The sequence below is a fragment of the Eretmochelys imbricata genome, chromosome 16 (genome assembly GCF_965152235.1).
Source record: "Eretmochelys imbricata isolate rEreImb1 chromosome 16, rEreImb1.hap1, whole genome shotgun sequence".
NCBI classification, from domain to species: Eukaryota; Metazoa; Chordata; order Testudines; family Cheloniidae; genus Eretmochelys; species Eretmochelys imbricata.
This window is the reverse complement of record NC_135587.1, coordinates 18,851,898-18,868,442: the sequence shown is the minus strand read 5'-3', so window position 1 is coordinate 18,868,442 and position 16,545 is coordinate 18,851,898. Positions and strand designations below refer to the sequence as shown.

The following is a 16,545-nucleotide window of genomic DNA, read 5'->3' as shown; positions in this document are numbered from 1 at the left end:
CCTGAACGCACCGCCCCACTCTGCTTCTCCGCGCCCCCCGCTTCCCGCAAATCAGCTGTTCGGCGGGAAGCCGGGGAGGACTGAGAAGCAGGTCGCAGCTTCCCGCTCAGGCCGAGGGTGGCAGAGGTGAGCTGGGGCGGGGAGCAGTTCCCCTGTGGCCCCCCCCCCCCCGCCCGGGTTACCTGCTGCGGTGCGGGCGGCCCTCCTTGCGCCCCCCCGCCGCAGCTCACCTCCTCCTCCCTGGGTCTGAGTGCGAAGCCGTCACCTGCTTCTCAGCCTGCCCCGGGGCAGGAGACGCAGAGCGGGGCGGCGCGTTCAGGGGAGGAGGCGGAGCGGAGGAGAGCTGGGGCCGGGGGTGGGGCGGGGAGCTGCCAGTGGGTCCTCTGCACCCACCAAACTTTCCCCTTGGGTGCGCCAGGGCTGGAGCACCCGTGCAGTCGGTGCCTAAGGCGCCACTTTTGGCCGGTTAAATTTAGAAGCCCCTTTAGAACCGGTTCTCCCTCGCGGAACAACCGGTTCTAAAAGGGCTTCTAAATTTAACAACCAGTTCTAGCGAACCGGCTCCAGCTCACCACTGGTTATACAGACAAACAATAGCAAAGTGGGACCTATAATGACTAAACAATACAGAAGTGAGGATTTCACATCCCAGCTATTGATAAGTGAGTTCTTGCCAGACAGGATGCTATCAAACTAAGTTTCCTTTTACATCTTCTAGGCACTTCCCTTTCTCTGGAGGTGATAGGACAGGGTTGTATTCCTAACAGCCCAATAGCACCTTATTTCACTGTGACTAGTTTGGGATGTGAGGAGGTGACCGTTCGCTTCCCAGCTTATGGCTGCCTCGGCCGCTTAGCCAAAGGCCTTAGCCTAAGAAGAGGGCCTCAGACTGTCACAGTAAGAGAAGGCCCTTACACTGGCAGACAGTGATTTTGATTCTTTCTTTTATACCTCTATAACTAGCTAAGTGATAAGAATACACCTAAATTCTTAGAGTATAGTCCTTTACAGACAGGCCTGAATATCTGTATCCTAACACACAGGATCTATGTGGGTTTGTTCAGGGACTCTAGGCACTGACACAATAATAAGAAGAATACCATATTATTTATTATTATTTATGTATCTGTACTGTGGTCCAGACCACGACCCCCTTGTGCTAGGTGCTGTACAAACACAGAACAAAGAGATGGTCCCTGACCCAAAGAGCTTATTCATTGTTTCTTCCCAAATCCCTTCTCCTTTCTCTTGAGTGAGAGAGAGAGAAGAACTTAAACTAGCTGGAAATTGTTTGGTGGACAAAAAGATGTCCAAGGGATCATAAAACCAGGATCGGACGCTCCAATGGATGGACAAATTGAGTCAGAAAACTCTCAGACAGAGGTTTAAAAAAACCTGTGGGGTTTTTTTTTCTCCACCCAACATAGGGTTCTTCTTCTTTTTTTTTTTTTTTTGGAGTACTGATTGACAGCCCTATCTGGAGTGGGAATTGGCAGAATGAGACATCATTAACACAGGAGCTCGGGGCATCTGTTCAGCTGAAATCCATTAGGTTAATAAAGAAGTATTTATCTGAAATTCATGAAGCATACCAGCAGCAACAGATTAGGATAAAAAGAAAATAACAATAAGATTAACCTGGCCCGGCCCTCGGAAAGATGACTAATGGAGCAACACAGATCTCTTGCATTGGATGCGATTCAGAGAACGACGACTGTTTAAAATAATAATTTAGGAGGAATTAATAATTCCTGGCACATTTGCCAATTTAGTTAGAGGAGTCATCTCACTTCACAAAGGGCCCTTTTATGTTTAAAGATTCCTGTTCAGGGTCTTCCCCTGCCCGTGCAGCTGATGGCCTTGCTTTCGAAAGCCCCGTGCCAGGAACATGCTGTGAAAGAAGAATTGTTCAGGAAACCACCAAGGGGGGGCTGGGGTGGGGTGACCAGACACATGTGAAAAATTGGGATGGGGGTAGGGGGTAATAGGAGCATATATAAGAAAAAGACCCAAAAATTGGGACTGTCCCTGTAAAATCGGGACATCTGGTCACCCTAGACGGGGGGATTAACCAGAATCAATGGGATACAGTGAAGAAAGGGAACAATGAAGTCTAACTATCAGGGAAACTCTGCAGAGGCTTAGCCCATTGCGGTCTCCCATTGAGGCAATGCAACCTCCATCACTTGGGATATGAACTAGACGGACAAGGTACTGGGAAAATATCCAGGAGGAAAGAGTCCTCCATCGGCAGTGGCATGGATTGAGCCTGTGGTCTAATCTAAACCGTAGGCCAATGATCAAAATGGTCTTCTCCATCTCTGCCTTCTGCGATCGCCTCTGCACCCACCCCTGCCGGCTCTTTGGAGAAGCATGTCAGGGTTCTGCTGACTGTTCTGGTGGAAAGGTGAACTGGAAGGTTTTCTGGGCAAAGCCAGGGGCTTAGCACCTTCCCCAAAGACCAAATGCACTAGATAGCCTTCGAGTAAGGAAATCTCCCACCAAACTCTAGCATGGCTCCGGGGGAGGTTTGGCTTTAGCTCGGGGCAGGCCTTTCACTGAAAGAAAGGGTCTGTTGTTTCCTGGCCTGATATTTCCCCCTTTTGCCCCCCAGACAAACACTGAAATAGGCTGTAACATTAGCTTCTTGTTGCCACGCCAGCTAGAGTTATTTTGATTGCATCAAAATGTATCTGAGTTCGCCAAGGGTGGGGGAGGAACATTCTGGAAGAGACCCTGTCTCTCCTGGTACCGATCAGTCTCTGTCTGTTTCCACCAGTCATTATCATGCCTCGTCTCTGTTCACAGGTCCCGATCCAAAGCCAATCACAGACAATGGGAATCTTTCCACTGACCTGAATGGACTTTGGATCAGGCCCTTATGGCATGTGCTCATTACCATGGTAACGGAGCGCTATTCGGCTTTGATCCCTGCTCATTCATGCCCCTGTTCAAGGGGCAGCAGCAATTTCTTCTACATCCCGAGATGTCAGAGAAAGAGGGACCCTTGAGGTGATATTTTCAAGTTCACGCCATGTTGGTCTAACTCTGTTCTCACGGACTCCAGCGGGCGCAGAGAACACTTGAAAGCCCCGCTCTGGAGCCGGGTGACCGATCTCTGAAACGCGTGGGGAACTCGTGGCTGGTAAGGGCTGTATTGATGGGTTGTGTCATCTTTTCTGCATTCTAGAATCGTTTACTGCTGACCATAAGCCCCTCATGGGGGAAGCGCCAGAAGTCCGAGGCTTTTTCCTTGGCTGTGGCTTCAATAGTGCGGGTAAGACAAGACCAAAGGAAAAAAGTCAAAGTTCCTTTCTTTTAGCCAGAACAAAACCCCATCAGCTTCATGGAGGGGGAAGACTGGGCTCAGGAGAGGGTTATCCCAGCTGGAGATGTAAGGGGCTCCCCATCTTGCATTCATGCCACAAACACTTCCTGGGTCAAGCAGTGGGCGTTTTGAATGCACATCAGGCTCAAAACAACCAAAATTGATTTCCGGACTCCGCTTACAGTCCTCTCCTCCTTTTCTTTTTGCTCAGGGATGATGCTCGGAGGTGGCTGTGGGAAGGAATTGGCCCACTGGATAATTCACGGGCGTCCCGAAAAGGATATGTACGGCTATGATATCAGGCTAGTATCTACCCTAACCCCGAATGTTTCCCCCCTGTTCTGGCTAGATATCACGGGTCAGTTCTAAAGGAGACTGCACGTGTAGGAGGAGCATTTTGTTCTGCTTTGCTTCTTGGCAGGAGCTGGGAGTGCTGAGGTGGCTGCATATCCAGCCCCATTGAGCTGGGGCGGAAACATTGCACATTGTTCACGTTATTATTTATCTTACAACAGCACTCAACCAAAAGGAAGGCTCTGTTGTGGCAGGCACTGAATGTGCACATCAAGAGAAGGGGTACCTGCACCACCGAGCTCTATCGATCTCAGAGGGGAACCAGAGGTTAAAGGGATCTTAAGTGATTTGCCCAACATCGCACACAGCCGGTAGGGCAGAGCAGGGAATTGAGCCCTCATCTTCTGAATCCAGCTTGAGGGCTTTAACCACAATGCCATCCTTGAGCCGTAGCACTGAAGTACTTAGGTGAGTGGTGGTCATTATTAGAGAGGGATCCAAAGTCAAAAAGCTCAGATCCAGATACCCATTCATAGTAGGGGTGTTTGAAATAGTATGGGCAGTCCCCAAACTTTCAAAAATTATGAGATTTTTTTTAAACTATCCTGATTTTTAGGGTTTTTTTCCTTTGTCACTTGGTTTGCGAGCCTCCAGGGTGCACTGGGGTCATGTCTTCGAGTTTTGCTCCACGAACATGAGTGAACCAGAAAGTGTTCTAAATAAAAAGACAGCTCCGATTCTCATGTGTTTATGTGGCTGCTGGAACTGGGGTTTTCATGACGACGCCCTTTGTCATGAGACTCTCAAAACAATCACAAGCCTTGGCAACACTGAAATCCCACCCCTAACTGGATCGAGTTTTTGCAAATAGCCCCATTCATATCTTTTTAATGGACCAAACCAAAGCCCCCATTCCAAACACCACCTAATCTGGGGGTGTTTGGAACCCCTGTTCTGAAGGTGGTGGCCTGAGCCCATGTCTAGCCAAGCGGGAATGTTACACCTGTGACCAGGTGCCCTTAGGGAGTGTGATCCTCTCACACCCAAGAGGCAATGTGCTGTGTGCTGCTCTGCCTCCAGAGAGATAGAAACTCTTACCTCATGCCCAACCTTGGGGGGAGGGGAGGGATTTAACTGTGCAAGGGAGGATGGGCTGTCAGGGATTTGCTGATCTTTCTGTTGTGTCAGTAATTGCTGAAAGTGCTGCATTCCCTCTGGCCAAAGGTTTCTAATGGGGGTGTGGGGGGATTGGACTCCTTTTCAGTTACTCAAAGTAAAGAAAGAGTTTCTGGAAAGATAAAGCCTGCACAAGGTGATTTCCTCAGTCTGGCTTCAAGTCAGTTTCTTCCCAGCTCCCTCCCATCCCCTCTATGCGTATTCAGGTGGAAAGCAACATGGCAGGTCAGGCAGAGACCTTCCCTACCAGAGCTATAAATAGAGAGATGGGGCTGGGGAGGGAGGGTCTGAGGACTCAGCTGGGCTTGTACTTGCTTGTGGACCAGGAGGCTGTGGATTGAATTCCCCTGGCTGCATCAGTTGATGGATCTGGGCTCTGGGCTCTTACTAATGCATAAGCAGTCTGGCTTGGAGAAGGTGGGGAGGAATGTAGCGCTCTCAGGAGCCAGAAGGTCTCTTTAACATGCTCAAGCTCCAGATACGCAGGTCGCATCACGAGACAGCATAACTGATGGGCTGGGCAGTTCAGGTAATTAGATGCCTGACTGGCATCAAGTGCACCTGGAAAATTTCAGGGGCAAAGTAAGAGACATGATTGAAGCCCTTTTCAAATGCTGGTCCTATTGCATTCGATTGAGGTGTAATGGAAATGGAGGCTATGCATCTGGGTGAATGAATGGGAGCTGTTTTCCTAGATGTTGCTGGGTGCCCAAGCTGGGCCAGTTATTACGAGGTAGTTTTGCTCACGCTGGCTTGTAGTCAAAACTGGGTGTCTGCAGGCTGACAATTCTGATTTCCCTGTGTGCACAGGACCAGTCTCTCGGCAGCTGCCCCATCTCTCTGAAGAGTTGGAATTAATTACACTGGATCGCTTTAATGAATTTACATGTTGGGTTTATCTCATTTCCTCCATTGCCTTTTCGTGCAAACAGCTTCCATCAGACACCAGGAGATTGCAATGATGAGAGAAGACAGGGTAATTATATCTGGGTGGTGTTGTTGTTCAATTAGCACAGTGCCTAATCCTCTTAGTTAATAATTGGGGTGACGATTTCAATTGGCGAAAGATTATCTTCCCCCCGCAGCAGGACATGGGCCATGAGGTTTTGAATGCGCAGATGCAGGCTCTGTAATTGGTTTTTCGTTTTCAATTATACTTTATTGGGTTTGTTGTTTTAGAGGCATGATAAGAAAAAAAAAAGCTGTCAGACGTGAGCTTTAAAAGTCACATCGCAACAAAAGGCAGACCCCGCACAGATCCACTGGGCCAGGCTAGTACCATGGAAAGGAACAGTTCACCTTACTGTCAGCAGGGGACAGCAGAAAAATACAGTGTATGACCTTCCTGCTCCTAGCCCTGCAGCCGGTCCCTCTTTAGGAAGTATGCTGCTTACAGATCATGGAGATCATTATGCTGGGAAAGAACCTGCTGCAATATTAGAAAGGGCGCTGGGCACTTACGAAAAGCCGTGTGGGGTTTGTAATCCAGATCTGAGCTTTGCTGTTTTGTCTCATCTCCGTAAACTGCAGCTGAGATTCTCAAATTTAATGAAGGGATTTGGGTTGTCCAGGCAGCTATGACAATCTCCCCCTCTATGTCTGATAATGATCACGCAATCTTAGCATGCACACAGCGTCGAGTACAGAAGCTTTCAGCTTGACAGATCCGAAAGCCCTTTAAAAACAAAAAGAAAAGGAGTACTTGTGGCACCTTAGAGACTAACCAATTTATTTGAGCATGAGCTTTCGTGAGCTACAGCTCACTTCATCGGATGCAGACTTTAAAAACAAGTCTATCAAAATTTGTGACTTTGTGTGACTCCATTGGCTTTGATGGAGTTACACCAAGGGTGAATTTTCCTCACATACATAGGCACATGTGGATCTGTCACTTCACCCACCACTGACAGACAGCCACCTCTGGCTGGAATGTGGCAGCTGCTGAACATTTCACAACACGTGAAGAATACCAGAACCAGCTGAAACTGCCAGGGGAGCAGAGCATAATTTTACAAACAGGGATCTGGGCAGGGCAAAGGCTTGGTATGGAGCTTCTTATAGCTCCTGAGCGTGATGGATTTTCTAGCCCCCAGGTTGGTTTGTGTCTCTGCCAGATGGCAAGTCGGACCCCAGCCCGTTTATTAGTTTGTGGTTCCTGGAGTTATGAACCCAGTGTTCAACCTTGCTGGGTTTTTATTATATTATTTTAAACTCCTCTTTAAATAGCTCTCTTTTCCACATATTTAAATATTTATTCTTTCGAATGCTCACTTGTAAATATTTCATCTGCTGGCAGTTGCTTCTCTTGCTTCTGTCAAATGTTCACTGCCTTACTGCATGGGCTGAGGTTCCAGGAAGATGGCTGGTGGGTGAGTCATGATACGTGAAGTGGTGCATGCTGATATACCAGACAACTGTGGCTTTTGAGGCCCCAGTCCCAGTTCTCCAAGCAAGACCAAGTCCCAGAGAGCTGACCTGCCTGATGCCCATGATTATTATCCAAAAGGCTCTTTGCCAGTGGGTTTCCTTTCCAGTCTACGGGTCTGCATGGCCCCTGGGGCTCCCATGCCTAAGTGTCTGTGCTGAGTCTAACCGCTGATTAATGCAGGTGATAAGTGGAGGGTAGTGATGAGTATGAGCTACAAAACGAGACCTGAACTTCCCCAAATGCAAAGATGTTTAGTCCATTACACAGCAGGACAAGAGGCCAGATGTAAAGTATTTGATCCAGATCCCAACTGTCCTGAAATCCAGGGGAATTCAGCTCTGGGGTGTTCCCCAGCAGTAATCATAGGACTGGAAGGGACATCGAGAGGTCATCTAGTCCAGTCCCCTGCACTCATGGCAGGACTGAGTATTATCTAGGCCATCCCTGGCAGGTGTTTGTCTAACGTGCTCTTAAAAGTCTCCAGTGATGGGGATTCCACTACCTCCCTAAGCAATTTATGTCAGTGCTTAACCACTCTGACAGTTAGGAAGCTTATCCTAATGTCCAACCTAAACTGCTAAACTTGCTGCAATTTAATCCCATTGCTTCTTGTCCTGTCCTCAGAGGTTAAGAAGAACAATTTCTTCTCCCTCCTCCTTGTAACAACCTTTTATGGACTTGAAAACTGTTCTCATGTCCCCTCTCAGTCTTCTCTTCTCCAGACTAAACAAACATCATTTTTTCAATCTTCTCTCATAGGTCGTGTTTTCTAGACCTTTCATCATTTTTGTTGCTCTTCTCTGGACTCTCTCCAATTTGTCCACATCCTTCCTGAAATGTGGTGCCCAGAACTGGACACAATACTCCAGCTGAGGCCTAATCAGCGCTAAGTAGAGTGGAAGAATTTTAACTCTCAAAAGTCACATGAAAGGGCTGCACATGTTAGCAATCCCCTTCCCCACCCCTCTCGCCATACCAGAGGACTTGTAGCAGGATGACAATCTCTGCAAACCCTGGCATTAACCTCAGCTGAGTGTTGGGGAGATACGGATCCCCCATTAGTTTGTTAAAAAATTGTATTAGTGGCAAGATGGGGGGTGGGGGGAAAGGGAAGTTCAAACCTCTTGTTTAAAAAGACCCCAAAGCCTTTTTTCTGTTGATGTTGTGGTCTGATCTGCTGTTTTCTGAGCGCCCCCCATCTCCTGTCCATGGAGAAAATGGGGGTGGGGGTAGGGGAGGGGAGCTGAAAGTATTGTTTGAAAAGGCCCTATAAATGATATTCTGTCTTGCCTGTTGCCTGATGTCTGGCTCCCCCTTCTCCAGACCTGAGAGCTGTGGGCTGGATGGGAGCCACTGCAATTTTGCAAGACACGCTCCCCTGCTTGCCAAAGTCAATGGATGGGAAAGGTGCCATCGGTAAGAGAGGAGGAGGCTATTGTCGGTGAATTATAGGTGTCTGTTAATAATAATAATAATAATAAAAATTAATTAATGATATGAGCATGTGCTGAAGTAGCACATTCCTTCAAGGAGCTTTTCTGTTTGAGAGATGAAAATTATGTCCAACAAATTTCAGATGCTTTGGGTTTTATGTCTATTTCAGTCTGGAGAGAACTGGATGAAAAGTGTAAAGAATATTCATGGCTCTTTCCTTTTTCAGGCAGTGTTGCACCAGAGAGGGGCACTTGCCGGCCAGCTTGACTTGCTGAAGGCTGAACAGAATTAGGCTGAAATATCCTGCCCCCATGAGACCATATGCTGCCCCCAGTTACACTGGTATAAATCTGCTTAAATCAGGGCTGCAGAATTTGGTCCATGCAGCATAAAAAGCATCCATCCCAGAAGTGAGATCAGGGAACAGTACAGCTTGGTCGCATATGGTGTGAGTCGGTTCTGCTGTGGTCCATTGTCTCACATACTCTATTTCTTACATTTGCTTGGATAAAGAACAGATGAGAATTCTTAGGCTCCATCTCACCTTTTAATCTGCAGAGACCTTCAAGAGAGGCAAAGACGCAAAGAACCAAATTCAGGATCTCGGTTTCTCCAGTAGAAATCCACAGCTAATCTAATGAATGTAGTGTTGCTATGGGAAGCAGTGTGTCCCAGTAGATGGTGCATTGGATTGGGACTTAGGAGACCTGGGTCCTTTTCCCAGCTCTGTCACTGCCCTGCTGAGTGACTTCAGGCCAAATCATGTCTCCTCTCTGTGCCTCAGTTTCTCCTCTGGAAAAATTAAGATACTGATATTTACCATTTTTTGTAGAGTGCTTTTGAAACCTCTGGATCCAAAGCGCTGTATATTAAACGCTGCTATGGATTTAGACCAGTGTAATGGAGTTAAATATGGCTATAAAAAAAGATTGAAACAAACCATACTTAACCTATTGCATGAGTAGAGTCAGAACCTATGACCTTCAGTATCTGAGCACAGACTTCAGCTAAAGCAGGAATTCCTTTAGCTGACAGGACTAGGAGGAGATGAGCCCTTAAAAGACCAGCTATTAGAGGCACACACCACACATTTTACAAGTGTGTCACTGAAGCATCAAGGCCTCTCGAACACGGATGCGTTAGAGCGCATTACGCCCCGGTTTCTCTGAGCGCTGATGCACATTCACTTATCCTGCATGGTTCCGGCTGCGCGATGTGGTGGCGGTGGGTCTTCCTTGTAATCAGGGAGAGCTAGAAAGTGTCTTCTTCCAGGGTTAGTTGCATTTTCCCCCTCTCTGCTCCTGCTTCATGTCACTAGTTCCAGGCATCCTCCCTCAGAAACGACAGCCCGTTCTTGGTGCTGGTTTGAGGCTGCTACCCGGCTTGCAGTACTCTGGGCGGGCACTGCCTTCGGGCTTTGATGGCATCTGACAGTTGATGATAATGAGGGCGAAATGGAAGGAAAGACAGCGGAACTGTGTCAGGGAATGGCTTGGAAGTGTTCAGATTGGCCCAGTCTCTTGAAGGAGGTAGCTTGGCTCTGAGCTGAGGTGACACCCGAATAGTGCATTGTGGCAGCTGCGAGGACAGGCGTGCGTGGTGAATACATTTGTACCCAGCTTGGGGGCGGGGGAAGGGGAGGAGACTGAATTTATTACTGCCAGGCACCCAGTCCAGTCACTGTGCACCTGTGCAAAGGGAGTGTGAAATGTTGCCACTCTGGGGGTGGTGGCATCTTGTGCTCCTTTGGCCCTGGTGCAAATGGCAGCACAACATGCAGGGTTGTGAAGAATCAGGCCCACCCTGTGCAGGGGTAGATGACCACACAAGGTGCAAAGAGGAGGCTGGTGAAGCTCAGGAGGTTTTCAGACCTGAGTCGAATCCTCAGCTGACGTAAATAGGCCTTGAATCGAGTGGCGCTACCTTGGTTTACACCAGTTCAGGATGTGGGCCAGCCTGCTCTGAAGGGCACAGAGAGAATCCATTGCTGTAAGCACTGGTCTCGCAGCTTTTCGACGATTTTCTTTAAACGAGACCCCCCAAGTTAGTGGGTTTCCCATTTTTCTTTACAGCAGTGACATTCCAGTGGCCAGCCCATGTGCGAAGGAGTTGTTCAGATTGCTAGAGAGAGTATATATCCCCTCAAATCAGAGCATGCAGTCAAGTCCTGCTGGCGAGTGGGTACAATCACATCAAGTTTCCCAGATCATCTTTGGATCACGGTCCTGTTCATACTTGACCCTTCCGTCTGGAATGAAGAGTTACATCAGAAATCAGAACCAGTGCTTGGGTGCATCACATGGGAGATGTAATCAAATAAGTCTGCTGCTGTTGGGTTGGGTGGTTTTTTTTGAAGAGGGGGTATTACCCCCTTTTAATAATCTGAATGTCTTTAATTGCCTAGCGACACTGACATGGCAAGAAGTCTGAGCGTCATTGATGAGCCTCTTTCAGATTTACACCCACGTGGGCTGTCTGCTCAGGACTCGTTAGCCTGTTGAGAAATGCGAGGACACAGCTGAGGTGTCTCTTTTAGAGTCCATCTCTCTTTTTTGGGGGAAGGTTCTTTTGCATTTCCAGAGCAAATGCCATTTCCCCAGGGTAAAATGGCTTCACGGTGCAGCATACAGGAGGGAGAAGGAAAATGCTGGAGCTATCTTTCCAAAATCACCCCATTCCACTGGATAAACTGGGCCTTCTTAGTTCATGCTAGGAGCCAGGCTCTTCAGCCCAGTTCTACAAAAGTATTTAGGCTCCTAATTCTGATTGAAATCAAAGGGAGTTAGGTGCCTAAACACCTTTGAGGATCTGGGCCCTCATCCTGTGCAAATCCCGTGAGGAAGGGCCAGTGTGGAAGTATCCTCTGTAAGAGTCAGATCGCGCCCACTGCTACTCCAGTCTGCCCCTTCATGCACCAAGGAAGAGTCTTTGGGCTTGTGCCCCCACTCCCATTCATTTATGTGTGCCCTAGCCCTCAATGGAGCACCCAATGTGGTTAGTTATTCTCCAGGCTGATAATTAGAAAGTGGGGTGGATCCAAACACCCTGAAGCAGTAGGGAGGTTTGAAATCTGAACTTGGACCAGCATTTTGCAAAATGACTCTTTATATAAAGGACTCAGATGCAAACCTCCCTCCCCCCAAAACCACTCCCCCATGCTTGTGGGAGTTCAGGGCCTGGGCTTCACTTTTGCAGCTTGAGATGATCTCTGATGATAACACGAGATGTGAATTTTCAGGATCCTGACACCCCCTTAGCTCCTGAGCAGCAATAACTAAAAACCAAATGTTACACCAAGGAAAAGCAATGGTGTTGTGGGGGAAAAAAACCCCAAACATTTCCCAGGGTTTGGAACTGGAACCCAGACCCTTGAACTGTTCAGAGGCTGGGAGCTGTGCTTTAAAGATCTGATACTGACAATCGAGGCCCCAAATCAGAACAGCACATTCGCATGTGCTTTAGTCCCACTGAAATCAAGGTGATTGGATTGCTTTCCTGCACTGGGGCCTTTATGAGCTCAGAAAGCCGGGCAGAGATCTCTTTGCCCTTTGCATTCCACTCCCCAAACACCGCATGGCTTTCTTTTGCTTTTCCTACATTGCTTGTTCTCCTTGAGGATCTTTTGTGTGTGTTGGGGGTGGGGAGGTTAAGTATTATTTTTAAGATCACAGTACATTTGGATTCATCCATTCACTTTATTGCTGCCTCAGTTCCCCTCCCCTGCCCTATCAGCACCCATTGGGATATCCTGCCCCTGATTTAGTTAGAGATTGGTCCTGCTTTGAGCAGGGGGTTGGACTAGATGACCTCCTGAGGTCCCTTCCAACCCTGATATTCTATGATTCTTCTGCACTCATCTGGCTGAGAAGGCGCTCACGGTCTCACAGGTAGCCGCTCTTATCAGAAGAGTTTCTGAAAAAAGCTTGCTTCTGCTGCTGGGCCCGGCAGAGCTCAACATCGACGCTGCCCCAGTCATGGAAGCTAGGAAGCTAGATGGGGTCTCCTGCTAACCGATAAATATGCCATTGAACCACGTGCACCTGCAGTGGCTGCCAGCTCAGAACACTACGCATGACAGTCTGGTTCATGAACCTTCTTGCCACGTGGACCAAGGTGCCCACACAGATCAGGGTTCCTCAAAGGAACTGCTGCTAGATGATCAGAATGATCAAAGCCAAGCCCCAAGGCTGACTGGCTGTTTCAACTCAAGATAGATAGCTGTGTGCAAAGCAGAGGCTTCATGGCTTTATCTTTCCCTGGGAAGCAGTGTTATCTGGGGGGTCATAGCAAAGGTTTGTGAATTAGGAGGCCTGAATTCTATTCCTAGCTTTGCAACTAACTCACTACGTGACTTTGGGCATGTTGGTTAACCTCCATGCCTATCTCCCCATGCTTAGCCATCTTTGCACAGCACTACCTAAGTGCAAAGTGTTCTCGTCGCTCCTATTTGTCTATCTGGCATGAAACGCCTGCATGAGGAGAACACAGAAGTTAGGTTCTCCCCTCCATCCTGCATGGAAAAGGCCCTTTTGATGCAGAAATTACTAGGCAAGAGTCTCTGGCCTGTGTTATGCAGGGTGTCAGTGGAGAAGATTGTAATGGTCCCTTCTAGCCTTAAAGTCTGTGAATCTATGTCCTGGATTTACACAGGGAGGGAGAGAGTTAGTTTAAATTTTCTTGTCAGGGTCAAAATGAGGTGTCAGCGTTGCTTTCTATTGGCCCTATGCCTCCTCCATTGTGTGCCCCACCCTAATTCAAGAGCACACTCATCCCTTTTCCTAGCATAAGAACGGCCATCCTGGGTCAGATCAGTGGTCCGACTACCCAAGTAGCCTGGCTTCTGACAGTGGCCAATGCCAAATGCTTCAAAGGGAATGAACGGAACAGGGCAATCATCAAGTGATTCATCCCCTTTCGCCCAGTCCCAACATATGGCGGTCAGAGGCACTCTTCCTCCATCGTCTTCCCAGGGTCTGGACACCAGCAGGGCTCCTTGTGTGCAAAGAACAGCATCTGTAACTTGGTGCTTAGCACGTTTCCTCCTAAGAGGCTTGATTAAACCACAACAGCTGGCTCCACATCTGGATTTGGGTAGATTTTTTGTTTTCTTGTTGCGGGAGAAGAACAGACAGCCCACAGCGTGGGTGGAGAGTGAAAGAAGATGGCTCCTTCATGCTGTGCAGATGGGCCAGGCTGGGTTATAGGCTCAGGGGTAACTGCCCCATGGCCCCAGGTGAGCATCTGATCCCACAGTTCTTTGCGGGATGTTCAAGGCATGGGGATGTTTTCCTTTCTGCAGTGCAGTCACCCCATAAAGGGACAAGAAAAGCTTAAAAAAAATCCCTTCCTGCTCTTAACCTTTTGGCCTTCCTTGCCCCAAATGAGGCTCCCTCACTGTCTCCTTCCCGCTTCTCGGTCCCTTCTGACAATGCTGAGTGAGAGGAAAGGGCTTGGTTAGGTAGAAAGCCCAGGGGGCCATGTGCCTGGCGACCTGTGACCAGAAGTAGGGGATTAGTGCCCTAGGCCCTCACCTCAGGAGACTTGAGATAACTAGTCCGAGCTCATCATGAGAAAACGGGTTGTTTGGCCTCTCTCTAGCACTTCCTATATGATTCTACAGCCCCTCTCGCACCCCCCACTTCCTCCCAGAAACACACAGTCAGGCATACTTGTAATCAGTTGGCAGCTCTGTAGAAAGGGCTTCAGGATGGGTGTAGCGGGGGCCTGGGAGGCACAGGCCAGGCGCTGTACATTGGCAGAGCTGGGGGGTGAGAGCAGGACTGGAGTAGGAGGGGCACTGTGGGAAGGCCAGGACTGAAATAACAGGGGTGCTATGAGGCAGAGTCGAGGGGCAGTGGCAGAGCTGAGGACGTGTGTGTGTGTGGGGCGGGGGAGCGGACGGAAAAGCAGGGAGCTTTCAGGCCGAACTAGAGCTGTGTGAGCACTGGGCTAGCATGCGACGTGTCACGGCAGGCTGAGGGGAGTGGCAGAGCTGTGTGTGAGCAGCTTGCGTGGTACCCCGACCTCTCCGCCTGGCAATCAGCTATGCAGGCCCTGGGGAGTGGAGAATAGTTGTGGTGCAATCTGCTCTGCGCCCACACCCTCCTGATCCCTTCCCTCACATTCCCTCTGCCCGGCCTGCCCCTGACACCCTACCCCAGGGGGCTGGGAGCAGGGCCAGCACAGAGCCCTGATGTCAGCTCTGCACCGGCCAGGGAGGTACCAGCACAGCTGGTATTTTCAGGGGCCTGCCTTCTCTGTTTAGACGGCAGGCTCTTTCACTATGTCTACATACAGCACCTAGCACAAGGTGGCTGTGAGTTCAGCTGCAGACTCCAGGGGCTCCTATAATCCAAGTAACAATGGCTTCCTCCCTTTGTTGTAAGGTCGCATGGCCCTCAGAGCACAGGCGGGGAGCTTTGCCTCTGAAAGTCGCCTTCTCTTTGCCTTTCAGGAGGTTTCACCGCTCTCTCACCGCCAACAACCGCTGGATCCGGGAGCGAAGCCACGAGTCGTACGCCAAGAACTATTCGGTCGTCTTCCCCTACGATGAGCCGCTGGCTGGGCGCAACATGAGGAGGGACCCCCTGCACGAGGTCAGTGCCCAACCCCCCCAGGAAACGCTGGCTTGAGGGCATGGGGGAGCAAGGCACCCAGCTGCCTCTGGTAGCAATGTCAAATCTAAGCAAGGCTTGTCCATGAGAACATGCCGCAGCCCACTCACCAAACTTTGAGGGGGCAATGGCCAGGCCTGCCCTTTAGCACCCAGAAAAGCAGCTGCTTATTTGGTCGCAAGGGGAACCACTGCACAATGCAAAAGGCTACCCTTGCGGCAGAAAGTGACAGACTGGAGGCAGGGACGAACCAGGGACCTGACCCATTGCTGGTGTGACCGGGCACCGCTCCCAGGAAATCAAGGGCACTGTGCCCAAATACACCAGTGGCGAACTGGGCCCTGGGGTCTCCTGCATGATGGTGGGTCTCTTTAAAAACCAGCCCTTGCTCTCCCTGGCTGTCTCGCCAGCCCAGCTGAGTGACGTGTGGAGATGGCAGTGTGGGCGGCCGGCACTTTCAAGCAGATGGCGCTGTATTAATAGCCAACTACTGCCTGTCAGTTTCCAGGCCTCTGTTGCCCAGCTGTCACTGCCTGACTCCAAATCCCTCAGGAAGGTCAGGCTGGCGTGGCCAGAGCGAAACTGTTCTGTGGCAGGAAACCTCAGGAAGGAGGGTTTCTAAAAGGGAAGCTCAAAAGCTGCCACTGACTCTGTTTCTCTGCTCAGTCCCAAGCCTGGTACTGGGCTGGTGCCAGACTGTTCCCGGAGACACTTACCGGGCAGACTTGAGGGGGACTGAGAAGAAGGGTCACAGGACCTTAGAAATGTGGAGACGGACCTTTAAACAGTGAGTGCTTTCCTGGGATTGCACCAGGTCCCTGCCTCATTGGAAAAGGTTTTGCAGGTGCTCTTGGCAGCTGGTTGCTCTCTGATGCCTACTGCTCTTGGTTTTCTGGAGGGGCGAGCTCTCTGAGTGGTTAGAGTCCAGACCACTGGCTTCTCTTCTTGCCTTTGCTGCTGACCTCCTATGTCATCTTGAACCAATCCCTTCAGGCCAAAATTTTCAAATTTGGGGTCTTGAAAAAGAGGCCTGATTTTTCAAAGGTGCTTTGCACACGCAACACCCACGATTACCATGGCTCAGCACCACCAGAACCACCTGCTTGCAGCCAGGTGACCAGGTTCTGGTCTCATTTACACTGCTGTAAATCTGAAGTGACTCCATTTACCTTTGCACCAGTGTGAACAAGGTCAGAATTGGAAACCAAGTTTCCTGAGCCAGTTTCAGCTGGTTGTTAATTCCGATCCCTCCATTTACCCCCACTGTAGCG

General features: G+C 49.5%; 1 protein-coding gene across 1 annotated transcript in view; it reads left to right on the top strand.

The window, feature by feature from the left end:
• The window catches only part of SARDH (sarcosine dehydrogenase), a 101,396-nt gene that overhangs the window by 19,854 nt on the left and 64,997 nt on the right, over positions 1-16,545 (top strand). Inside the window, exons 8-10 of the mRNA XM_077835968.1 lie at positions 3,191-3,277; positions 3,540-3,630; positions 15,115-15,256. Coding sequence (XP_077692094.1) covers positions 3,191-3,277; positions 3,540-3,630; positions 15,115-15,256 — 320 coding nt within the window. The remainder of the gene's footprint in view (positions 1-3,190; positions 3,278-3,539; positions 3,631-15,114; positions 15,257-16,545) is intronic.